The sequence below is a fragment of the Danio rerio genome, chromosome 2 (assembly GCF_052040795.2).
Source record: "Danio rerio strain M-AB ecotype USA chromosome 2, GRCz13ab, whole genome shotgun sequence".
NCBI classification, from domain to species: domain Eukaryota; kingdom Metazoa; phylum Chordata; class Actinopteri; order Cypriniformes; family Danionidae; genus Danio; species Danio rerio.
In genome coordinates, this window is record NC_141022.1 from 50,559,287 (window position 1) to 50,586,262 (window position 26,976).

Genomic DNA, 26,976 nt, shown 5'->3' on the forward strand with positions numbered 1-26,976 from the left:
TATCTATCTATCTATCTATCTATCTATCTATCTATCTATCTATCTATCTATCTATCTATCTATCTATCTATCTATCTATCGGTCTCTCTATCTATCTATCGGTCTGTCTGTCTTCAGGGTAAAATTAAAATGAAAGCAAAATAAAATAATTTAATGTTCTTTAATTTATTTATGCAGTATAAATTATTATTCAGTGAAGACGCACTAATTTTGAAGTTATGTTAATTGAAAATAATCTTACTTTTATGTATTTCATTAGAAATTTTTAGAGTTATTTAATAAAAATCAACAAATTAAACCAGGTTAAGAAACAAATTAGAGCATATTAAGCCAGGAAATTGAACTAATTTGTTGAAACTCTAAATATTCTTTATTTATTTATTTTTAATTATTTCTATAGCACCTTTTTACTATGTAGATTGTGTCAAAGCAGCTTTACATAGATAAAGAAAGGGTTTCCTCCGGGTACTTCGGTTTCCCCCACAGTCCAAAGATATGCGGTACAGGTGAATTGGGTATGCTAAATTGTCCGTAGTGTATGAGTGTGAATGAGTATGTGTGGATGTTTCCCAGTTGGATAAGTTGGCGGTTCATTCCACTGTGGCGACCCCAGATTAATAAAGGGACTAAGCCGAAAAGCAAAAGAATCAATGAATGAATAATCAAGCAATCAATCAATCAGCAAAACATTTCTAAACATTCCATTGTGAGAATCATTTAATTAAATTTTACAGTTTTTGCCCAAATTAAAAAAGTAAAAAATAAATAAAATTATATATATATATATATATATATATATATATATATATATATATATATATATATATATATATATATATATATATATATATGAGTGGCAGTGTGATATGGCTGTATATTGGCACTAATTGGAGGCGTGTGTTGGCACAAGGCTGCACAACAAGTGCCTTAGTGTCCCACCAGTGATGATATACAGCCACATTGTACTGCTACGTGAGTGATATTTCATTTATACAACAGTTAGACAGTATAATCGTGTTTATAAAAAAGAAAAACGAACACAGAAAATCCTTTTGTACGAGGAACTACTTTCTTCCACTATTCATTCACATCTGCAGCTAATGTCAGAACAGCATAAATTGTTGCTACTTTAGAAACGTTACTTTAGAGCTAGTATTTGAATGATTCTTTAGCGTAATGTCTGAAGTGATGACAAAAAAAAAACTGATTTTGCTCACATTTTAAAATTGTAAGGCTGAACGGCATGAAATGCCATCAGTCTACAGAAATTTCAGCCTACAGAGATCTGTTGCAATTGAGAGTTCACAATAATTAACCCCGAAAAAGCAAAAGCAGCGGCAACACTACCAGATTACTCTTGTGTTTGCAATAAGTAAAAATGCTAAACACATGCAGGCATTTCTTCTTTCTTTTTACTGTACTAGTCTGCAGTAACAACAGCAGGAGACATATATATATATATATATATATCCTGAAGGACATTGACTGACACTTTCTAAATCAGACACATCATATAAAACAAAACTACCTTCATCAGAGGGAAACATCTGGAGGCCTGAGATTCTGCTGTTTTCATCATAAAAACACAACTTCACATGCTGCTGTTTTATAGATATAATATTTAAGTGTCTCTCCCTCTTTGTGTGTGTGTGTGTGTGTGTGTGTGTGTCTGTGTGTCTGTGTGTCTGTGTGTCTGTGTGTGTCTGTGTGTGTGTGTGTGTGTGTGTGTGTGTGTGTGTGTAACATGGGGTGTAAGGTTATTCTAATTAGGCTGTAACCTTCAGCTGGTGTAATGTGTCGAGTCAGCACTTTTCAGGAGAAGCGTTTAATTGGTGAGTAAAAGTTATGTTGCTCTCTCTCTCTCATCTTCTTACTCTCTCACAGTATATACTACAGTCTGGCCTGATGGGAAAACGCTCACTCTGTATAAACACACACATACACACACGCGCACTAATCAGCGGATTAAAGAGACACGGGAAAGCGAATCATAATGCAGCAACAGAAAGAGAGCGAGTGTGACATTTCTGGGCTATCTGTGCTTTAATTAAATGTTTGAGACTTTCTAAGCACTTTAATTTTCACTTAACTGCATTTCTAATCATGAATCACTGCTTCACATTTAAACTGAACACATTTGATGCTGCTTGAAGGGAAAACTCAGAGGACAGACCACCCTGCGGGGAGAGAGCTGGGGTTTATTTGGCTCAACGCTGTAGCTTAACTTGTTCAGTAACAACAGTTGACATGCCAAAAACAGCAGGTAAGCTATACTGTATAGAGTTTTACTGTAAAGTCAATGCACAAAACAAGCACTGTATGTAATGGTAATGGTAATAAAACTTGTCAAATTTGATGTTAAAAGGACACTTCTCTATCGCACATTTCTAAGCAGAATAGTTTTAATAACTAATTTTTTAATAACTGATTTATTTTATATTTGCCATGATGACAGTAAATAATATTTTACTAGATACTTTTCAAGATGCTAGTATTCAGCTTAGTGTCATTTAAAGGGTTAACTAGGTTAATTAGGCACGTTATTCTATAATGTTAGTTTGTTTTTTAAATAGTCAGAAAAAAAAATTGCTTAAATATTGAACTTAAAATTATCATTAAAAAATAAAAACTGCTTTTATTCTAACTGAAATTAACAAATAAGGCTTTCCCCAGAAGAAAAAACTGTTTTAGGAAATACTGTGAAAAATTCCTGGCTCTTTTACACATAATTTGGAAAATGTTTAAAAAAGAAAAAATAATAATAATCATAATTAATTTTTTCTTCTTCTGTTGAACACAAAAGAAGATATTTGGAAGAATGTTAGACATACATGATCATAGAATTTTTGGTTTTGGGTGAAATATCCTTTTAAATAATGTTCTTGAAAAGTTGGCACAAACATTATATATATATATATATATATATATATATATATATATATATATATATATATATATATATATATATATATATATATAGAACTGAAATGCTGAAATGCTTCAGTTCAATGTGTAACATTTGTAAAATTGATACTATGCAAAATTATAATTTCTAAAATGGAATGTTCCCGAATGTTCAATTGACATTTGAATAAGCAATAAAATGTTTTTAGCCCATTAAAAAGCAGGACACTCTGAAACTATGTTGTTAAAACTTAATGGGAATGACAGTAACATGTTAGAACATATTTAGGTTGGCAGAAAATAACTAGGCAACCCTTACATGATTAAATGTTAGTAAAACAAATGAGTTTTTACTCACATGGTCACTGTGTTGAGCCAAAATTAAGACTGCCAATGTCCAAATATATATATAAGTCCCTACTCTTCTCAACAAGCTGAAGCCGCCGGCCCCTCCCCCGCATCAGTCACTAAGTTGGCAACACTGACAGCAAGACAAAAATCTGAATTGTGAGATAAAAACTCACAATTACCTTAAAATGCACGTGACAAAAACAGGCTTTCATATAAACATGAATATCCCATATGCATCTAAAATATCAATAATACATGTTTTATTTTTTCCCAGTAATGTAGCCACTTTTTCCTAATGCCTCAAGCAGGGATTTTCAAATAAACAGCAAAACTTTCTGCGACACAAATATGTTTACATTCTCTGAGAGCTCTCGTGTATTTGAAATGCGTTTTGCTACATTCATAAGCTTGTGAATAATTGCTTTTTTTATTCCATGATTTCATCTTTTTTATATAATTGCTATAGCAACACAAGTACCCTACATTTGTGATGCAAATACAGCCATTTTACAATCCCATCCTGCATTTTGATGAGAGGCAAAGGCAAAGAGATGGAGAATTTAGTGTAACTACTTAAAGTGAAGTAGGGGAGAATAATTGCAGGGTTTTAGTGCTGTGAGTAAAAGTAGAATTATGATGATACTGTTCCTTTCAGCTCTTTCTCTTACTCGGTTCTTTTCTTGGCAGATCCTGATAAATCATCATTGGAGAGTAAAAGACAGTTACTGGTGGTGCGGGTGAGTTTAGTTCAGTGCAGATCAAACAGCTGTGGGTCTATGTGAGGACTAACTCTTGACATCTCATTATCAGTAAAGCCGCCATCATCACAGGTGCTTTTACAAACCCCCCTGCTCAAGATATCTGTTCCCTTTACATTCACCCTAACACTGGCTCAACTCGCTGTCAGAGGAATCAAACAGTCTTCATGCATATTCAATAGGAAAGACTGGATTCTGACCGCTAGCTTGATCTGACCTCTGACCTTCCCCTCTCGGATTCTGCTTTATTATTAAAAAATAAGAATTATAAATGATGAAAAAGGCAGAAAAGTTTTGGCTCTGGTTGAGATAGTTCAATCAAACTGTGATTAGTTTATTAGCGATAGTCATACTTTATTATTATTATCAAGGTACAGTTCTATTAACAAACCATTAACTTATGATTTTAGTTTAATGAACTCATAATTTGCTGCTTATTAATATCTATTAAGTTGGGTTTAAGGATTGGGAAAGATTAGGGATACATTCATGCACAATATGTACTTTATAAATTGAATAAACAGACATTATTTTAGTAATAGACAGGTAATAAGCCTTATTTGTAGAAATCTGTTCAAAACGAAGGTGTTACCAGCATGGTTAAAGAAAACAAAAATGTAAATGAGTACAAAAAATGCTATGAAGCACATTAAATGAATGTTGGAAGGTCTGATGGCCTATTAAATTAAAATATGCTTCACTGATCATAGATACAACATATGAATTACAGAACAATGTTTAAGTTTTTAACACCTAGAAAGTAAAATGAGAACATTAATATCTAGTGATGCAATCTGAGAACCTTTTTTTTTTTAATAATCTGTTTGAACATTGAATGTAAAGAGACAAGAAACTGAAAACTGAACATAAGGATTTAAACACAAAAACTTTTAACAAACATTTTGCCATTTTTTTGTGGAAAAATTATCTATACATATCTTCCTAATAATAATAGATGATCAGAAGCAATATATATATATATATATATATATATATATATATATATATATATATATATATATATATATATATATATATATATATATATATATATATATATATATTGAATGCTTTAGGCACCCAATACACCATCAACAAATAGATTTGCTTCTAAACATCTATAATCGCAATATCGGCCTAATCAGAAATAACAGTTTGTTGGCAAAAACAGATAAACATCACTTGCCTTTGACAGCAAAAGCCACTCTCTATCCCGAGAACCAATCAGAAGGTGTGAATCTAATCAAATGTTTTCAATGTAACTACGCACTGATACGCTGGCTTCTATGAGAAGACTGTTTTATTACGCTTTCGATTAAGATTTTAAAAGAATTTTAAGAGTTTGATGAACTGGATGAGCCAGTCCAACTGTTCCTTACCTCAAAACTCTGTGCATTATAAGAAAAAGAAAACACAATGTACAGTAGGATCTGCAACATGCATTTATACCATTTTTTTGTGCAGTGACGCTACTTTGAATGAGTCCGATTTACTGTACATTAAACGACAACTGCGTTTCACGAAAGACAGAGTTGAGATGCCGTTCTTATGCAGAGTTAAGATGCTGCAATAATCCAGTTTTGCGCATCAAGTTAATTCACATTTTTAAATGGAAACATAGTTAATGACATACAGTCTAAACAGTCTCTGGGTGATGGCACGTAAAGATTTTAGACATCCAAGGCACAACATGTCTTAACAGTAATTTGAGTATTTGAAATTTGTTACTTTACACCACTGTGGACATTTAATATTTCAACTAACGTGGTTCAGACGATGGGTCTGTGACAGAGCAACTAGTGGGCACTGGGACGCTTTTCAGTTGCGTTTATAGTCAGCGTTTTTACAAGATGTTTTTCAGTATTCAAACTCGATCGATTTTCACTGGCGTCAAGCAGAAGAGTATGCAAAATAACTCATTGAAGTTAGATGGCATTACACAACTTTAAGTTTCTGACACCCACTTATAACACAGAAGAAGAGGAGGAGAGGGAAGTTCACAAGCTTGTTGCTAAAGTTACTTGTGACTCGAACAAGCATGGATAACAGCAGCAGCTCCAGCTCTAGCAATGAAGAAATGATTATTGTTCACAAGAGCATAAGCAGCTAAACGTTCATATCGCCTCTGGGCATCTTCTTCAATGTGTGCTCGCATTGGCAGTTTTGCTTTTGAGCACCTCCAAGTCCTGTTTTCTGTAACTTCAGGAGCTCCATGCACGTGAACAAAAGTGCCAAACTGATTGGTGGAGATGTGGTGTTTTTTTTTTTATTTAAATAACGCTTTTGCGCCTGCCGTTATGCGCGTTGGTGTGCACGATCACATTGGCGCCCTTTATTTAGCCACGAGGCTTTAAACGTAGACGGAAGACGCGAGCAAAAAATGTCTCCGTGTGCACAGGCCTTTAGGAAACACTCATCCCTACATTGTTAATTTCCCAAACTAGGCATTGTACTACGGTAGTTCAGCTGCGACTGCATTTGTTTGGGAAACACATCCCAGACAATCATGAACAACATGACCATATGATGCACAAATAAAAGCACACTATCTATATTCGCATCACTTCTGAACATCTGCTTCAGGAGAGCACATCTGTCTGATACTTCAACCCCTCACACCCCATCTACAGCGACAAAAACAAGAGCACAGGCTGAATGTCAGCTTCCCTCACACACCTTTCTCAAAGCGGAGCTGCCGTTTAACTCACACTCTGAAGTGTTGAAGGCAAGCTGAGACTCCCATCCAGAGGGTGTGTGTGAGATGGAGACGCAGCAGGGAGTCAGCAGTCACCCAGAGGCTCCTCCATCATTAGTGCAGTGCTTCCTCTTCATACTGCCACTGCCTTTGTTCCCAATCCAACAATCCCAGCATCTGGCAGGCGTCTGTATCTCCTGACAGAGCAGATTCAGAGTGGCCACCATGCAGCGCTGCTTCCTTTATCTTCTCAGTGGACTTGTGCTGGCCTTTCAACAGCTTTCTTTCTGTTTTTTTTTTCTTTCTTTTTTTTTCTTTCCTTTCTTGGACTTTAGGTTCAGTAGGTTCAGTAAAGAATGCTCTTTTCTACATTGAATTAAGGCTGCACAATATATCACTTCAGCATCGATATGGTGTGCATCTGTAATAGTCACACCGCAGGATATGCAATGTTGAGTCGGGATTTTATAGTTGATAATAATCAATGCAGAGTATAATCACAATGGAGTAAAAGTTTATCATTCAATTCGTTTTATCTTTATTTCTATAGCTCTTTTAGAATGTAGATTGTGTCAAAGCAGCTTAACTTAGAAGTTCTAGTAAATTAAAACTGCGTCAGTCCTGATTTCAGAGTTGAATTTAAAGGTGCAGTAGGTGATTGTCTTCAGAAACATTTTTTGTTGTGCTGGTTGAAAGTCTCTTCACAGTCCAATATTAATGATTACAGTAAATGATCTAAATGTGTTTATATGTATTTTTATATTCAGGGTAAAGCATAAAACTAAAAAATGTTCATCCAATTAAATAGAGTCGGACCGTCATCTCCCTTAATTCCGAAAGGCAGGTCAGACTGTCTGTCAACAAATGTAGATTCCGACTTCTGCGCATCTGTTCATGCAGATCCGCCATTAGCGCGTGCCCGTCTCCCAGATAGCAGGCAGTAATCGGCCCGAGCTCGGCTGCCCTCCGGCGCCTCCGGCTCCGACTCGGCATCGGCGAGTGTTATCCGGGCCGAGTGCGGCCCGCAGCTTGCTCGCGCACATGCGGTTGTGATGCGGCTGTAAAGCACTGGCCCGATTCCGGTCAACCATATTCTGGCCGCTTCTGGCAAGGACTCGGCTGATGGCAACCGATTAAGTTCTTATTTTATCTAGTAATCTGTTAGCTCCACGTTTAATGATAATTTGAGAAAATATTCATGGTACGATAGCAAAAAAAAAAAAAAAAGAATATTTAGTGTGGATGGTCGCAATGTTTAGACGCAAACAAAACAATATTATTTATAAATAGATTATACATGTCATCTAGAGAAAAACTATGTAAAATTCGCTTATTTTTGAGATAGCACGCTCCTGTGCTGACTGTTTTTTTTTTAAGCAGAAGTTGGTTTCATAATAAACACATGCGTTACTAAACTCCTGATCCAAACTCCAATCCAGACGGTGGCGGTAATGCTCCAAAAAGCTGGTTGTCAACCACCATGGCACAAAGATCACAAGAAGAAAAAGTTTGGTTTTTCAAAGATTCACTTGGATTCCGGTCAGAAAGGTAAGCTTTTTACTGCTTGTGTTCTGTATAATTAGCGAATTTAGAGCTTAAAACATTTCCACGGTGTTTGGTTGTAACAGCGTTTAGTAATTTAAAACAGTTTGATACGAAATGTAACTTGCTTTAAGAAACACGACTGGAGCTAATGTATGCTAACGCTAACAGTTACAAACACGGCTGAAAGTTCCTTTTCCTTTTACACAATGTTAGATTGTAACGTGTGTAGTAACTGAAAACTATTTTAATTATTTTAAAGAAACATGAAACGAATTTGTTTGTATGCTAACTTTGCGTTAAAGAAAGTTTCTGTAGACGAATCCATTAACTAACAAGGCAAAACGTATTTTTTTCCTGATTTACCATTATAAAGTACCGTGGATGTTGAAAAAATCATTGTACAGGCGTATACTTATCCAACAGTATTAATTCTGTGATTATGTGTAAATAAAAACTAATCGTTTTGGATTAATAAAATATTATTGTTTATCTTGTTTATGCAGTTAGTCACGAAAAATGATCGAAACTCGACTGTTTACTATTCTCTTTAAATTATCCAAGAGAAATATATTACTATGCACTTTAATTCATATGTGTTAGCCTATGTGAATCAATTATATCTTTTGTTCAAGCTGTAATGGTCAGTTAATGTAAAACTGAACGTCTTAAAGCAGATTTTGATGTTTTTTTTTTGTTTGTTTTTTATGTTATTGACAGTGATAAATTCTGATTTAAATGAATGGGTAACAATAGTTGTTGGTTAAGTCTTATTGTTCTTGTTTAACAAAGGTTAGTGAGATCATTTTGCAGCACATCACGACCAAAGAAGTCAATGGCACACTCTTTTGAACGTGAATAGGCATGTTATAGTTGTGTGCTAAAAGTCCTTTATAAGCTGTAAACTGCTGATATATTTTCAACATAGATTGAGCTTTTCAGACATTACATTACTAATTGCTTCACAAACAGCTGAAATGGTTTATTGTTATTGCCTATCATCATCAAACATTTTTCACAATGGTAGGTTAATCTTCATGGGTACAGAATAATGCATGTGCTTGACCATCTTACAAATCTATGTCTCAGATTCATAAGGCTGTCACTCTGCATGAATCTCCGAATAAATCTTGTGCAACCTTCTGTGTACTGATTATTTACACTATAGGTATTATATGCATTAATTAACTTTGATAGTATTTCAGGATTTGAACTTTTCTTTACAGGAGGTTAACAACAATGTGATGTTTTATTATAGATGCACATGACGAAGCTCGACTCAAACATCCACACGCAACTGTGATTTCTGACTGGTAGACAGATGAGGATGATGATCGCCTGTCATACATCTAAAGACAGAACAGGTTTGTTTGCAATTATTTTAAACACATACTGTCAACATTGTCATTGATCTATTACAACCTGTGAGTTTTGCCCTGGCACTATACTAAAGTGATGTTTTGTTTTGTAAATGTATCTGATTAAGGGACAGTATAGACACATCTATACCATGATGAAGAAAAATTACTTGGAACAAAGAGGCTGGATAAAAGGCAGGTATGAAGATTTCAGAAATCAATGCAGCACCACAAGTACCATCACCATCAATGACTATGGCAGAAATCTTAAGACCACCATCAAGATGCACAGATACTGTACATTTCAGTACACCAGGCGTGTCCAAACTACGGCCCGCGAGGCTTTTTATAAATATCAATAGAATCTGGCCCGCTATACAAAAATGAACGTAATTCAATAAATAACCACCGGGTGTCGCTATTACATGCATTCAATTAAGCAGCAGTTCTTGTTATGATCTATCTATCTATCTATCTATCTATCTATCTATCTATCTATCTATCTATCTATCTATCTATCTATCTATCTATCTATCTATCTACACACAGTTGAAGTCTGAATTATTAGCCCCTCATTGATTTATTTCTTCTTTTTTAAATATTTCCCAAATGATGTTTAACAGAGCAAGAACATTTTTACAGTATGTCTGATAATATTTTTTCTTTTGGAGAAAGACTTATGTTTTATTTCGGCTGGAATAAAAAGCGGTTAAAATTTTTTCATGAACCATTTTAAGGTCAAAATTATTAGCCCCTTAAGTCTTCAGAACAAACCATTGTTATAAAATAACTTGCCTAATTACCTTAACTTGACTAGTTAACTTGATTAACCTAGTTAAGCCTTTAAATGTCACTTTAAGCTGTATAGAAGTGTCTTGAAAAATATCTAGTCAAATATTATTTACTGTCATCATGGCAAAGATAAAATAAATCAGTTATTAGAAATGAGTTACTAAAACTAATATGTTTAGAAATGTGTGGAAAAAATGTTTAACTCTCCGTTAAACAGAAATTGGGGAAATATATATATATATATATACATATACATGTGTCTATATATATATATATATATACATATACATATACATGTGTCTGTGTGATGTATGTAAAATTTGGCCCGCGACAACGTTTGTTTTTTTGCATCTGGCCCTCGGCCCAAAAAGTTTGGACACTCCTGCGGTACACCTATGAACATTTACAGTCTTTGTTCTAGTGCAGTTTGAGATCAAGACAGAACTTATTGCATCTCGTGATGTCTTTGTAAGAATTGAAGACATCAGTAAATTTGTTAAGGTTTAATGCAGCTAGACAGTAAAGATCAACTAGAGAATATCAGCAGTGTCTAACCCACTGTTGTATTTACAGAAGTTGTATGAGAATAAGCTACAGGTTGATTTATACTAATCTGTTATTTTTCTTTTTTAGCACGACTGACTGAAGTTTTAAAATCATGCAACGTCATAAAGCAGCAGCTGGTCCTGATTCTCACAAAACCAAAACAGACGTGATGAAATTCCAGATGTAAACACATTTGACCGTCCTTTGGCCAATTTGATTTGGAAAAGCTTGAAAATCAACTAAAGGAGCAGCCCGAACAAATGAAGAAACTGGTAAGTTCAAGCTCTTGCTAATTTCAAAGTGTTTTAAGTTTATTTGTTCTTTTTTATTGTTTTTTTTTGCTTCGTAGGTAGCCTACTTTTTTCCTAATTTTTTCTTTTTTTTTTTTACATTAGTACTTGTTCACTACTAATTATCTGTTTATCTTTTAATCACAGATGGAGTGAGGACAAATGTCCATACCACGCCACTGATAAAGAAGTGGAAAAATGCATTACAAGGTAGCTACAACTTGCCCCTGACAGTGATGGAGGAAGAAAGAAGAGAAAGCTAATGTGTCAAATGTCTACATCACTATTTTGTTTTATTTTTTAAACAACATTTTAAGTTTATTAGGATGTTCCCTGATACTTGAACAATTGGTTTCTTTCATTTGCATTTATATATATATATGTATATGTATATATATATATATGTGTGTGTGTGTGTGTGTGTGTGTGTGTGTGTATATATGTATGGTATGTATGTGTGTGCGCCAAATTCTAAAGAAACATCTTGATACATTTTTAATAAACGTAATACAAATAAAATTATAAATAAAAAATTGCACAAGACATGTATATATATGAAATGCATAATCATCTCACTCATGTCTTGCTGTTTGTGCAATTGATTTTGTTCAAGTTTATTTAAAAAAAAAGTTTGACTTTATACTTCTGCAATTTTATATATATATATATATATATATATATATATATATATATATATATATATATATATATATATATATATATATGTTTGTTTGTTTATTATTATTTTAATGTTTTATTAAAAATGTTTCAAGATGTTTCTTCAGAATTCTGCAGTACTTTTTACAAGTTTGACTTGGATATTTTACGGATTGTCATTGGTATTTTTAAGATGTTTCTTGCTATATCTTAAATTGGTTTCTATATTAAGGTTTATTTAAAATTTAGCTGTTTTTTTTACAAATTTTTAATTCAAGTCTATTGGGAAAACAGGGTTGTTTTAAAAAACATCTGTGTTTGTGTGTAATTTTTAGAGTTTTTGTTTAAATCTTTCTGTGTGTCTTTATTGTGTTGTTTTATTGTTGTTTTTATATTGATATTCTTGTGCACTACAAAATTGTTTATAAAATTTTAGTACTATTTTTTTCATGCAATCAATAAACGTTTAACATTTATTTATTTTGTCATTTGTCTGATTATTTTCGTTACAGAATATGTATGCAGTTTGCACTTTATTCAAAGGTTAAACGCAGTGCTTACACTTTGTGTTTACATTATAGCCTGTGTTTGCTGTTATATAAATTCAAATGGTTGTAATACCATATATCAAGTACCAATGTAATACCAAAAGGTTTTATAAGGTGTATAAATACGGAGTCGCGCCAGCTCCGGGCCGCAGCGCACATTACCCTCGCGCCGATTCCGGCGCGGATGCGCAGCGTCGGCTCGCTTACGGCCGCCGCATCTGGCCCGCTTGATTCGGGCCGGAATCGGGCAGTGAGTCCACAGGCATCCGGCCCGAGTCCGGCAGCCGAAGTTGGGCCGAGGGGTTAGTCTCCGGCAGGCGACAATCTAGCCGGAACTGGCCCGAGTGTATTTTGCTATCTGGGCTGCATCACAAACGCCATGCGCGCGAGCGAGCTGCGGGCCGCTCGCAGATGCCGAGTCGGAGCCGGAGGCGCCGAAGGACAGCCGAGCTCGGGCCGATTACTGTGAAGCCAGGCGCGGGTATAATTCGCGCTTAAAGCGGCTGCGCGGTCACGAGACGGACAGGGAGAAATCAAATGCTGCATTGAAACTTTTGAAAATCCTGAATCAGTATTGGAGTTACTTTAGCACGCTGGGGAAAGGACGAGACCATGGCTGAAGTTACTGTTAGACAGGTAATGTTCTGTTTTAAAACTATTTTAGTCAGGCTAAGCTTATGTTAGATTGTGTTCTGTTATGAATGACTTCTATGCACAGACGTGTTGTTCAGCCACTGAAATCTCCCAGTGAAAGATTGATGTGATTATTTTCAGTTTCATAAGGTTCTTTGACAGCATCTATAATGTAGATTTTATATTCACATTGGGTCATTTTTGAACCATGACAGCCGTCCTATACTGTTTACCGCTAACATTACTCTGAATATTCGCTCTGAAATAGCATGCAAGTGTGGCAAAGTAATAAATGTAATTCCTGCACGGCGAAGAATTATCTGTGAATTATCTGTGCACTAACTGTTTCTTTTATTGATGATGTGTACCGATGTGAGGGAGGGTCAACCTGTCAATCACATGAGATTGACCAATAGAAAACTACTGTACATCCTTCTAACCAATGTCCAATTGACAAAATCAATTGTTATAACCCCAATAGAGACGAAGTTTAAAATTGTAATTGACAATTAAAAACATACTTGTATATAATGTACGGTAAGTATAGTGGAAAAGACAACCAAAACCAGATCTTTACATTTATTCATTTATTTTCCTTTAGCTTTGTCCCTGATTATTAGGGGTTGCCACAAAGAAATGAACCGCCAACTATTTCAGCATATGTTTTACACAGAGGATGCCCTTCCAGCCAAAATCCAGTACTGGGAAACACCCATAAACTCTCACATACACTCATACACCTCAGTCAATTTAGTTTCACCCAATTCACCTACAGCGCATGTCTTAGGACTGTGGGGTTTCCCCATGCAAACATGGGGAGAACATGCAAACTCCACACAGAAATGCCAACTGGTCCAGCTGCAGGACTCAAAGCAGCAACCTTCTTGCTGTGAGGTGACGGTGCTCACCATTGAGCCACCATGCCCCCCATATATTTACAACCAAACAGTTATGAAAACTAAACAAAACTTCTTACACTATCCAGCATGCAATTGTTTTGAGTAAGGTCAAATGCTAGTGTTTCACAAACACTAAAGAAATGCAGAGTCAGCGGAGACTCAGCGACTTAAAACTGTGATCTTCAACAGCCCATGATACCCTATAAAGAACTGCATTCTGCTGAGACACAGAATAATGCTGCGCTATGATGGATTTAAAACCTCACTAAATGTGTGTCTCAGTATTTTCCAGAAACAACGGTCGTCTTTGCAACAAGCATGAGCGGAATAATAAAATGCGACCATGGTTGCGAAGCTGTGCTGGAGGAATCAAACGTGGTGCAGATCAGACGGCAGAGAACATTGGGTAATGGTCTGTGTGCTGGATTACCCACAGGATCAGTCCCACCACAGTCTCTGCACCTTTTCAACAGCAGCTGCTGCAATTTTCCCCAAGATTTCACCTCAAAACAATCTTCTACAGAGAGCTGATGGCGAGGAGGCTAAAGGTTGTTCTCTGCATTTTCTGACTCGGTTTAGACCAGTGTAGACCAGTGAGTCTCATTAGTTACACTGAAGTACCTTTCAAAGACAAAAAAAACAACCAAAAATTAAACATACTTACAGTAGTATTATTACAATGGGCCTTAAAACAAAGACTCACCTTTACAATAAAAGCAATAAAAGCAACTTTTTATATACAGTTTATAATTTTATATAGTTTAATAAATGTAAAAAAAGAAAAAGTTAAGGCACAAAACTAATTTAATAAAAAAGCTACTAGTCTAACAAACAACAGGGAAAATAAGTATTGAACACGTCATGTTTTTTTTATTATTATATATATTTTTTTTCCCCCTGGAAAAAATAGTTCTAAAGGAGTTGTTGGTAAAAACCCAAACAATACAAAAATAAAACAAAACATAATATATATATATATATATATATATATATATATATATATATATATATATATATATATATATATATATATATATATATATATTTGAATTACTTATGTGTTATAACAATGAAAAAATGACAGAAGGAGAAATTATGAACTACTGAAACATTTTTAGTACTTTTTATAAAAAGGCTTTATTGGTGATCGCTGCTTAAAGATGCCTCTCATATGGAGAATGAAGTCACAAGAATTGCTCAGGTATGAATTTTTCTTCAACAGGGTTTAAAAATCTTGAAGGTTCTGTTGCTTTTGTCTATCAAATCTGATCTTTATTTAGTATTCTCTATTGGATTCAAGTCAGGTGATTGGCTGGGCCATTCTACAGCTTGATTTTCTTTCTCTGAAAGCATTTTAGAGTTTCCTTGGCTGTGTTTTTTGGATTATTGTCTCACTGAAATGTCCACCCTGGTTTTATTTACATCATGTTGGACTGAAGCATCCAATATTCATTTACAATGACGAAGAGCAGAGGGTTGTTGAAGAGCTACTGAGAGATTTCAGCTGCAGTCTGGGGTTTCACTTTTCACCCTTTCACACAGTAATACCGAAAAAAATTGGGAAAATTACCAGAACGTCTTTACAGGTAAACTAAAAAAAAGTGCTGTTCATACAGGCGAGGACATTACGAAATTTTTCCAGAAAATACCATTCAAACATCCATTGCAAGATACTGTTAAATTTTGACATTTACCAGTAATTGTCATGGTTGCACACAAGGAGGGTTATCTTTTAAAGGTTTTTATTCAAAACAACGTTACTAAATCAGAGTGATGAAGCAGGAGAGTGGTGTTGTAGCGATCTCATCAACAGTTCACAAGTTAAACATTTGAGGGTGAGCGATCTCACACAGTTCGTTCTGGGGAACATCAGAAGGAGAGTAATTTCAAACACAGTTCAACAGGTTAACATCAGATCTTCAGGTAAACACCAGAATAGCTTAGTCACTTCCCTAATTCAGTTGTTTATGCATCCGAACGCGTCATATGGTTGATGATTTCACTTTTAAATAAAACTTTAGCATTCATATAGCTGATGCTGTCCAAGAGACAGACCAAATAACTACAGTATAAAAAAAAAATAATTCTATTAACAGAAGGCAGTTTTATTTACACATTTCACCACATTACAAATGCTGATGATATGAAGGAACATTTTCGCATGTCAAAATGTACAATTAAGTGTGCTGCAGCTTTCGTGTTTTTAAAACGAAAGTCTGCCGGTGTTGTAGGCCATTCTAGTCTGACTCACCTCAACATGGACACACGTCACACAACTGAACACAGGGTGTTCAAGTAAACTCACAGTGGTTTATCATAAGCATTTAATAGATCATTTTTTCCACAGTTAACACTAAGAAGGTACATAGAAATGTTATCTAACTTATAGGCAGCAGCTAAATGTGTAAGAAAATGCTAAATGTGGAGAAATTATTCAAAGGCTTTTGTTTTCATAAACAGTGTAGATGTGAACATGTCTGAGTGTTCTGATTGGTTGGCGTAAACGTGAATGCAAACTTTAAGGCAGTTTTTTTTTTTTTTTTTTTTTTTTTTTTTTTTTTTTGCGTTCACACAGAGCAGCATTCTCAGAAATTACCAGTAAACAGTGTTGGGCAGTAGCATAGCTACAAGTAGTGACACTACTTGCTTAACTACATTTCTCGGTAGCGTCGCTACTTTCTAAATCAATAGCTTTTCAGTAGAGAAGCTTTTTTGTTTTGTTAACTAAGCGTAGTAGCATCAACGCAAGCTACATTTACTATTCACGGATAAATAAATGACGGCAACGACATTCATGAAGCTGTGAGGCTGGCGTCTAGCCGATAAAAGGAAATCCATATGACTTCTGATTTCTTCTTGTTTTTCGTTGGTCGACAGCAAAGTTCTTGGTGAGTTACTGCCACCTCTTGCTCCGGTCGGTGACGTTGCCAATCATTCATTGGGCTGACACAAGAAAATTGCTTGATAGAAAAATTACTGAGGGAAAGGAGTATATATAAAGGAGTATATATATATATATATATATATTTTTTTTTTTTTTTTTTTTTATATATATACAAACCCGATTCCAAAAAAGTTAGGACACTGTACAAATTGTGAATTAAAAAGGAATGCAATAATTTACAAATCTCATGAACTTATATTTTATTTACAATAGAATATAGATAACATATCAAATGTTGAAAGTGAGAAATTTTTCAATTTCAGGCCAAATGTTGACTCATTTTGGATTTCAAGACAGCTACACATTCCAAAAAAGTTGGGACAGGTAGCAATAACAAGCTAGAAAAGTCAAATGTACGTATTAGAAACAGCTGGATGACCAATTTTCCACTTGTTAGGTCAATTGGCAACATGATTGAGTATAAAAAGAGCCTCTCAGTGTGGCAGTGTCTCTTAGGGGTTAAGATGGGCAGAGGATCACCAATTTCCCCAATGCTGCGCCAAAAAATAGTGGAGCAATATCAGAAGGGAGTTTGAAGTTATCACCATCTACAGTGCATAATATCATCCAAAGATTCAGAGAATCTGGAACAATCTCTGTGCGTAAGGGTCAAGGCCGGAAAACCATACTGGATGCCCGTGATCTTCGGGCCTTAAGACGGCACTGCATCACAAACAGGAATGCTACTATAATGAAAATCACAATATGGGCTCAGGACTACTTCCACAAAACATTGTCAGTGAACACAATCCACCGTGCCATTCGCCGTTGCCAGCTAAATGTCTATAGGTCAAAAAAGAAGCCATATTTAAACATTATCCAGAAGCGTAGGCGCTTTCTCTGGGCCAAGGCTCATTTCAAATGGACTGTTGGAAAGTTGAAAACTGTTCTGTGGTCAGACGAATCAAAATTTTAAGTTCTTTTTGGAAAACTGGGACGCCATGTCATCCGGACTAAAGAGGACAGGGACAACCCAAGTTGTTATCAGCGCTCAGTTCAGAAGCCCGCATCTGTGATGGTATGGGGTTGCATGAGTGCATGTAGCATGGGCAGCTTACACATCTGGAAAGGCACCATCAATGCTGAATGGTATATCCAAGTTCTAGAATAACATATGCTCAAATCCAGACGTCGTCTCTTTTAGGGAAGACCTTGCATTTTCCAACATGATGACAATGCCAGACCACATACTGCATCAATTACAACATCATGTATGCGTAGAAGAAGGATCCAGGTACTGAATTGGCCAGCCTGCAGTCCAGATCTTTCACCCATAGAAAATATTTGATGCATCATAAAGAGGAAGATGCAACAAAGAAGACCTAAGACAGTCGAACACCTAGAAGCTTGTATTAGACAAGAATGGGAGAACATTCCTATTCCTAAACTTAAGCAACTTGTCTCCTCAGTTCCCAGACGTTTGCAGACGGTTATAATAAGAAGCCTCAAAGTGGTAAACATGGTCTTGTCCCAACTTTTTTGAAATGCGTTGATGCCATGAAATATAAAATCAACTTATTTTCTCCCTAAAATTATACATTTTCGCAGTTTAAACATTTGACTTGTCATCTATGTTCTATACTGAATAAAATATAGAAATTTGGAGCTTCCACATCATTGCATTCAAATTATATATATATATATATATATATATATATATATATATATATATATATATATATATATATATATATATATATTTATATATATATATATATATATATTTATATATATATATATATATATTTATATATATATATATATATATATATATATATATATATATATATATATATATATATATATATATATATATATATATTTATATATATAGTTTACTGTAGTACAAGCTAAAGTATACTATGGTAATTACTATTAGCTCATGATAGTTATTAATGATACTACCTTATGTAGTGTTCATTATTGAAGAGTTGTAAAAATATATAAAATACTGCTTATTCCTAAATAATTCCCTTTTTTATTTTTGCTGTTATATATACTATAATTTGTTTTTGTTTAGTACAGCATATTATTTGCATTGAATAAATGAACTGAATAATTCTGCCTCATATGTTTCATTTACAGCTTTGTTGATCACTATAACAGACCTGACATGGATTGAAGTTGCACGCATTACTTTATTACACAAACTTCATTTGTAAACAAATTATATTTGTTTTCTTTGTTTATATGGACTTTTTTGGTGACTATCAACATTTCAAGTCAAACAGAAGCTTTAGAAATGTTTTTGAGCAAAATGGTGACGTATTCAATACTTATTTTCCCTGCTGTATAAAAAGTCAAATGCAAAAAAACAAAATACAAAGTACTACAGAATGTAGGTGATAGTACAGTAACAATTTACTGCATAATAAAATAACATTTTGCATATAAAGAGTGAGTAGACGGAATTTGAAGTGGATCGAAATAGTTTTTCAAAATAGTCTTAAGATAAGAACGTGTTGTTCAATAATTTAAGGACAACTTGCGGAAATATTTTGATCCACTTCAAATGTTCACTACTTTGTGTAAGAAAGAATTAAAGTAAATTTAATCAAGTATTGTAGCATTTAATGAATCAAGCAAGCAAGCTAGCATAGGTTAAGCATGACACGTGTCCTAACAGGACATAATAAACTGGCTGTATGTCAATGCTGGCATTTCGAAGGAAAACTGTGCCTGTAACCACATTAGCAACGTGTCTGCAACATCGGCTTATGTCAACAGGTTAAATCTGTGGCATTTCATTCCATTCTGCATCCCCGATCAACAGCAGACAGTAATTGTTGTGCAACCATGTGAACGAGGCAGCGTGCGAGGTTACCAAAGAAATGATACAGATTCTGGCCCGGTGACAGATGTTCACTGACATTCAGAGGACTGTCGCCAAGGACGGAGTATTTGACGAGCGAACCTGCTGCAAAGATCTATTATTGAGTTACCGCCGCACAGACCTTGGAAAGCAGTGATAAGGACAAAAATCGTTAGGTAAACAATGCATGAATACCGCGAGTGCTTTTGCATGCAATTTCCAAACGAGATTCACAGGACTATTGGATTGAGCCAAACAAAAGGGCTGAGAATGAAAGTTCCAGTCGGTTCGGATACTCGCTACGCATTAAGAGCCAACAAGACCTTCGGAAGTCAAGTGCTTGGAGCAAAATCATGTGCGATTTGAAAATGTTCAAAGACTGAGAGAGAACATAAGTCATCCATTTATTTGAAGGTGGGTCTCGTTGGGTAGTTTAAGAGCACGCTGGCCTCAGGCGATCAGCCCTTAAACTTATGAGGTCGTCATAGAAACCTTTTTATGATTTCACATAGTGAAATGCTCCAGTGCTGTTCCTGGTTTTAAGTGTTTTTAATGAGTCTGATTTGAAGTGAAGTAATACATCTGGCTCAACTATCAGTCAATAGTGAAGCCAGAAATGTTACCTCTGTTTCTACTCTCAAATAATACTCAAAAACCATGGTAAAGGTACAGATACCTACTGTGAAGTGACTCCATTATTAAAAAAAAGTTCCAATACAACTTGAGCAAATGCTTTGAGTATTTGATTCGAACAGTACTTAAATGAATAGTTCATCCAAAACTGAACATTTTCTCGCTATTTACTCTGCCTCAAGTGGTTCCAAATGCTTACAAGTAGCTTTTTCTTCTAGTAAACACAAAATAATATATTGTGAAGAAAGCTTAAATCGTGAAACCATTGACTTCCATAGTAGGAAAAATTATGAAAGTCTGATTTGATGTGAAGTAATATATCTGACTCAACTATCAGTCAATGGTGAGGTCGGAAATGTTACCTCGGTTCCTACTCTCAAACAAAATACCTGACAACTATAGTTAAAGTTCAGGTACCCACTGTGAAAATGACTCCATCATTCAAAAGCTTTATTAAAGAGCCCATATTATGGGTTTTTGAAAATTCCCCTCCATGTAGTGTGTAACACAGCTTTAAGTGAAGTGAAGTATCCAGCTAAGGCTTAAATCTGTAAGAATACAGTGTTTAAAACGGTTGATTCATCTATAAAAGAGTCGACTCATAGTGCTTCAAACGAGTCGCCTTGATACCGATTCATTAGGTGTTTCGCCATGACGTACGAACGAAACCAAGTTATTCACGTGCACGCGCAAACCCGGGAGATTTCAAACCTGAGGCCCCGCCCTCTGACGCAGAAACCCAGACACACACACACACACACACACACACACACACACACCCACAAACACACGCACACAAACATGCCGGTCGATTGAAGTCACACTGCAGATGGACATTATCGATTCTCTACCCAGAGATGAAACCTCAGCATTATAACCAAGCAGTTGGAAACTTCTGGAAACTACAGGCTACAAAGAATACTTCATCTGCGTTTGTTAAAGTAAGGATCAGTAAAGAGTAACTTACTAATAGACGTCAGGATGAGTTTCTTCCTCCATTTCTCAAATGTAAGTACGTGCGGTTAAAGTTGTTGCCTCGTTGACTCTAGCTTGCAAATGTATTTAGTTGTGATTTGTTACTTGTAACCGAGTGTACTGTATCAGGTTAACTGGCTATATTCTCTTATCGCGTGCAAAGTCACGTTAAAAACGCGACGCGTGCTGTTTGTTTACGGAGCTCCGTGGTAGAGGTCTGCATAAATTTCCGAATCAATCGCGGGAGCGGTCGGTAACAGGTTTAATTTGGGACGGGAGCGGGCTTTCTAGCAATATCGTGGATATTGCTATGCGAATGAGACAGAGCTTTGCCAGCCTGTGTGTCTGCTTGGCGCTTGTGTGTATGTGTTAGTGCGCGCGTATGAGAGAGAGAGAGAGAGAGCTCTGTCTGGCTGTCTCTGGACTGTTTAGCTGGGTGATTTTCGGTTATGTTCTCCCCCGCTCTTTAGCGGGATCGGGCGCGGCGGGCAGAAAACGGGGCGGTTCGAGCACCGGGACAAGAAATTCTAAATATAAGCGGGAGCGGTCGGGTTCAGGCTAAAACCTGGCGGGTGCGGGCGGAAGCGGGAGCGTTGTCGTCCAGAGGTGTGTGTGTGTTTGTGTGTGTGTGTGTGGCAGCTAAAATCCACGCCTACACTATGGAGCGCGTATGAACTGTGATTACTTTTATATTGCTGATTAGCTATTGGGCATTTCATTCTCTGACTGAAGGCAGTCGACCAATCGTGACAGACTGTCATCGGTCCAATCAGCGCAGATTAGCTTCGCGCTAAGATAAGGTATTTTAAAGAAAGCTGAAATCATGAAGCTGTTGACTTTCTTAGTAAAAAAAATTGTGAGAGTGTGATTTGGGGTTAAGTAATATGTCTGACTGATCAGTCAATGGTGAGGCTGCCTCTGTTCCTATAGTAAAAGTATAGTTACCTACAGTAAAAATGACTCTATCATTCAAAAGCTCCAATACAACTTGAGTAAATGCTTAGAGTATCTGATACTTAATGGGAAAGTTCACCTAAAATTTAACATTTTCTAACTATTTATGCCTCGTGGTTGCACATGTTCATGAGTTTCTTGCTTCTTTTGAACACAAATAAGGTATTTTTTAAGAAAGCTGAAATCATAAAACCATTCACTTCCATAGGAGGAAAATGTTGAGAGTCTGATTTGGGGTGAAGTATTACTGTATGTCTGACTCCTCAACTATGTCAGTGTTGAGGCCAGAAATGTTACCTCTTTCAAATATAATATCAAAAAACCATAGTAAATGTACAAATACCTACTGTGAAAATGACTCCATGAAACCATTGACTTCACTGCATCTATTTGTCCCAATGAAATTTGAATAATTGTGTTGTTTCAGCTTATTTTAAATAAATAGTTTGAACGAGCAAATTTATTTTTTAATAATTTTAAACAATATTTCTTTGAGTGTTTCATAGTAGGAAAAATTATGAATAGAAAATTTTACATTTTCTAACTATTTATGCCTCAAGTAGTTCCAAATGTTTTTGAGTTTCTTTATTCTTTTAAACACAAAACAAGGTATTTTGAAGAAAGTTTAAATCATGAAACCATTAACTTCCATAATAGGGAGATTATGAGATGCTTGATTTAGGGTGGTGTTTTATGTCTGACTCAACTATTAGTCAATGGTGAGGCCGGAAATGGTACCTGTTCCTACTCTCAAACAGAATAGCCCAAAAACCATAGTATAAGAACAGATACCTGCTGTGAAAATGACTCCATCATTCAAAAGTTTCAGTACAACTTGAGTAAACAGTATTTTGAACAGTACTTAAATGGATAGTTCATGAGTTTCTTTTTTTTCTGTTGAACACAAATATTATACTTTAAAGAAAGCTGAAATCCTAAAACTGTTGACTTCCACTGTATGAGAAATGATGTGAAGTTTTATTTCTGACTTTTTAGTCAATGCTGAGGACAGATATGTTACCTCAGTTCCTACTCTCAAACATAATTCCCAAAACCATAGTAAAAGTACAGAAACAGACTGTGAAAATGACTCCATTATTCAAAACTTCAAATACAACGTGAGTAAATGCTTAGAGAATCTGCTTTAAACAGTACTTAAAGGGATAGTTCACTTAAAATGTCAAAATATTTCCCACTATTACTCTCCCTCAAGTGGTTCCAAACGTTCATAAGTTGTTGTTGTTTTTTCTATTAAACTCAAAAAAAGATATTTTGAAGAAATCTAAAATCTTGAAACTATTGACTTCCATAGTTAAAAAAAATTTTAAAAAAATGATGAGAGTCTTATTTGGCGTGAAGTAATATGCCTAACTCAACTATCAGTCAATGGAAAGGCCAGAAATGTTACCTCTGTTCCCACTCAAACAAAATACCAAAAAAAAACATAGTACAAATACCTACTGTGAAAATTACTCCATCATTTAAAAGTTCCAATACAACTTGAGTAAATACTTAGAGTATCTGATTTGAACAGTACTTACTGGGATAGTTCACCCAAGATTGACAACATTCTCCTTATTTACTTTTTTACTCTTATTCTGACTTCCATAGTAGGAAAAACAAATGCTATTAAAGTCAATGGTTACAGGTTTCCACCTTTCTTCAAAATATCTTCTTTTTTGTTTAACAGAATGAATAAACTTATAAAGGTTTGAAACAAGTAAAGGGTGAGTAAATGATATTTTGCATGAACTGCCACTTTAATTTTTTCTCAACACCTATGCCAAGAAATAAGTCTGTGAGAACAAGAAGCAGTGGATTTGCGAGAAGAGCAATCACGTTCAAATAGAAATGAAACTGAACAGCTTGATATCGCAATAAAATCAACAGCCTTTTAAAACATACAAACACTCAAGTCTCAGTTACATACGCTCAAGTGGGCAAAAAGCCAATAAATAAACTAAGACCCTTCAAAAAGTTTCCTTTAATATAATGGAGAATTAAAATAATAGTCAGTCCATTCATGTCAAAGCCCGCACTTGCAATGAATGTGCTGGTTTCACCTTCATTGCAAGTAGAGTCACATTTATTTCTTAAAGATCTCATTTCTTTTGTAGCAGAAATAAACCGCAGTAGAAAAGTCACTTGCTGAGCAGCAAATGTAGTAGAGTACACCTTTATTAAAAAGCAGAGATTTATTCAAGACAAGAGTGAAAGTTGCTAATAATTTTGGAGGACATACTGTATGCAAGAGTTGACTGAAAATCAGCGAGAGAACAACTTAACATATAAGAAGCTAATGTTGATTGAGATACATTTTAAACTGTACTATCTGTTTTTTGTTTTCAGTTTCAACATTGAAAATGGTTTAGGAAAAAAACAACAACTGCTCAACATTTGTACATCTCAGAGCAGCAGTATTTCTTTTCTTGGATGAATGAACAAATCATTTGAGCCATTATGTCATTTGCTGCATTTCCATCCACCTATTTTAATGTGCATTTTGGATTTGCACGCATAAAAAAAGTTGATGGAAACACTAAGATGCGCATACATTTTGAAAATGCGCATAAAAAATGTGCATAACTGAATAGGATAAACATTTTATTTAAGAAAAAAGTTGTGCATAAACAGTGATGGGAACACTTTTACCGAACAAATTCCAGTATACACTAGGCTTGGGCGGTAATATGGTAAACCGCGGGATCTAAAAATAGCAACGGTGTCAGTTTCAATACCGTTATATCATCATAAAAAGCAATGCACTTAAATAGGAGACAAGTATTAAAAAATAAAATTATTTATTTAAAGCCTACAAATGCTTATGTGTGATTGTCATCATGGGACAGTGTGGAGGAGAGAGAGAGGTGAGGTAAGATGGCGAGTCGTGCACCAAGTGACCTGCCATTTGGCAGTATTTCCGCTGTTACGGTTTAACTGGTGACCGTGTTAACTGGTGTCCCTTTCCAGATGTAAGCTATTCACGTTTGCAGATTCATCCCTTCTTCACAGCAACAAAACATGTCCATTCCAAATAAAGATTCTTATTACTTGGTGTCAGTGTCATTGTGAGCATTATTGATTTTTTTTTTTATCTTTGTAGCAGAACAGTATATAACCAAAATTAATCTAAAAAAAAATGATTAGAATTTACATGTCTTCAACAGGCTTCGAACCTGTGTAGCGAAAAGGCTCAGCACACGCATTAATCAACTTATCTAACTGAGCTACTCAGAACTACATATGAAATGGTCTGTTTTAATATCTTTTTCAGTCAAAACATGCTTTGCTGTGGTTGTGGACCCGTGTTGACATGTTTTCATTTATGTTAACATGTTTACATGTTGTTTACTTGCATGTACTCGCGTTAACGTGTTTCTATAAGCTCTCCCACTAATAGAATAGCTCTCAATGACTAAACGATGCTTCATCAGTTGCTCAAACCATGTTTTTTCTTAGTTGTAGGCTCATGTGTACCTGTGTCGTAGGAGTCGTGTTAACTTGTGACCCATGCTCACACATGTAATGTAAATAAAGATTTTACAAAAAGAAAAGAATACAATGACGATATTATTATGCAACATATTATGTCTAATATATCTAATATATATTTCATATATAATATTATGCAACAGAATATTAGAATATTATGCAATCAGAATATAATAGAGTCCCATTGACTCGTGTTATCCTGTGTCACACGAGCTGATATTTTCTCAGAATAGCTCTAAATGACAATGACGTTCTGCTAAATAGCCTACATTATAAATCGCAATCTTCCCCCAATTTTATTTTAAACAAAATAAAAAAATCAGGCTACATACACAAAACTTGTACGTGGGATTCGAACCTGCTAAGAAAAGAGACGCAAAGAAGTCAACTCATGACCTATCTTATTGAGCTACCGAAGACTGATGAATGCTTAGCAGCTTTTAGTAATTTTATCGCATGTAGCCAAATCATGTTTATATGTGCCTTGATACAGATGTGACCAAGATAATACATTGAAATGTTACGATTTTCAATTAATATTCTGTTGCATAATATTATATATGAAATTTTTATTATATATATTAGACATAATATGTTGCATAATATTATCGTCATTGTATTCATTTTTTTTGTAAAATCTTTATTTACGTTACATGTGTGAGCAAGGGTCAAGAGTTAACACGACTCCAACGACACAGGTACACATGAGTCTACAACTAAGAAGTTGTAGTAACGTTTGAGCAACTGATGAAGCATCGTTTAGTCATTGAGAGCTATTCTATCAGCGGGAGAGTTTATAGAAACACGTTAACGCGAGTACTAGGGTTGGGCATCTAAGCTATAATGCCGATCCGATACGCATCTCGATACAAAGAATACGATCCGATATATTAGCGATACATTTGTGACATATTGCGATGCAACACGATACGATTCACACCCATATCACGATACAATGCGATAATTCAGCACTAACTTATTAGATCAAGTTTATGAGATGATGTGAAAGAGGATGCTGTGCCACTGAATGAGTTTGATTATTTATTAACAAAGCAAAACCAAGACTTTTTTTACAAACTGGCTTTTCTCTCAGAGCCAGAGTGTCAGTTTACAGTAGAGGGCCATTTTAGAACCTATAGCTCATATTATTTAAGTATTTTCAAGATAAACAAAATGTATAAGTGCAATAAATA

The 26,976-nt window shown here is 35.2% G+C and overlaps 1 protein-coding gene and 1 long non-coding RNA gene across 8 annotated transcripts in view; both read left to right on the top strand.

Annotated features, from left to right (window-relative positions):
- Positions 1-26,976, top strand: part of LOC137488194 (uncharacterized) — a 149,867-nt gene that overhangs the window by 110,673 nt on the left and 12,218 nt on the right. The window contains exons 4-7 of one of the 7 annotated variants that reach the window (XR_015478962.1): positions 1,757-1,832; positions 2,154-2,263; positions 3,943-3,992; positions 14,256-14,623. The exons of 1 other annotated variant lie outside the window; for it this stretch is intronic. Coding sequence is in view for 1 of the 6 variants with exons in the window: in XM_087241379.1 (XP_087097505.1) it covers positions 1,771-1,832; positions 2,154-2,263; positions 3,943-3,992; positions 14,256-14,504 (471 nt within the window). In the remaining 5 variants the exon portion in view is untranslated. Of the gene's footprint in view, positions 1-1,756; positions 1,833-2,153; positions 2,264-3,942; positions 3,993-14,255; positions 14,624-26,976 lie in introns of those variants that run through there. 5 more of the 7 variants (XM_087241379.1, XR_015478960.1, XR_015478964.1 and 2 more) reach the window with 5 other exon arrangements.
- LOC147846494 (uncharacterized) lies at positions 8,186-12,369 on the top strand. Its single transcript, XR_015478966.1, has 5 exons — positions 8,186-8,256; positions 9,509-9,614; positions 9,737-9,807; positions 11,034-11,218; positions 11,384-12,369. It is a non-coding gene; the product is annotated as an uncharacterized LOC147846494 (long non-coding RNA).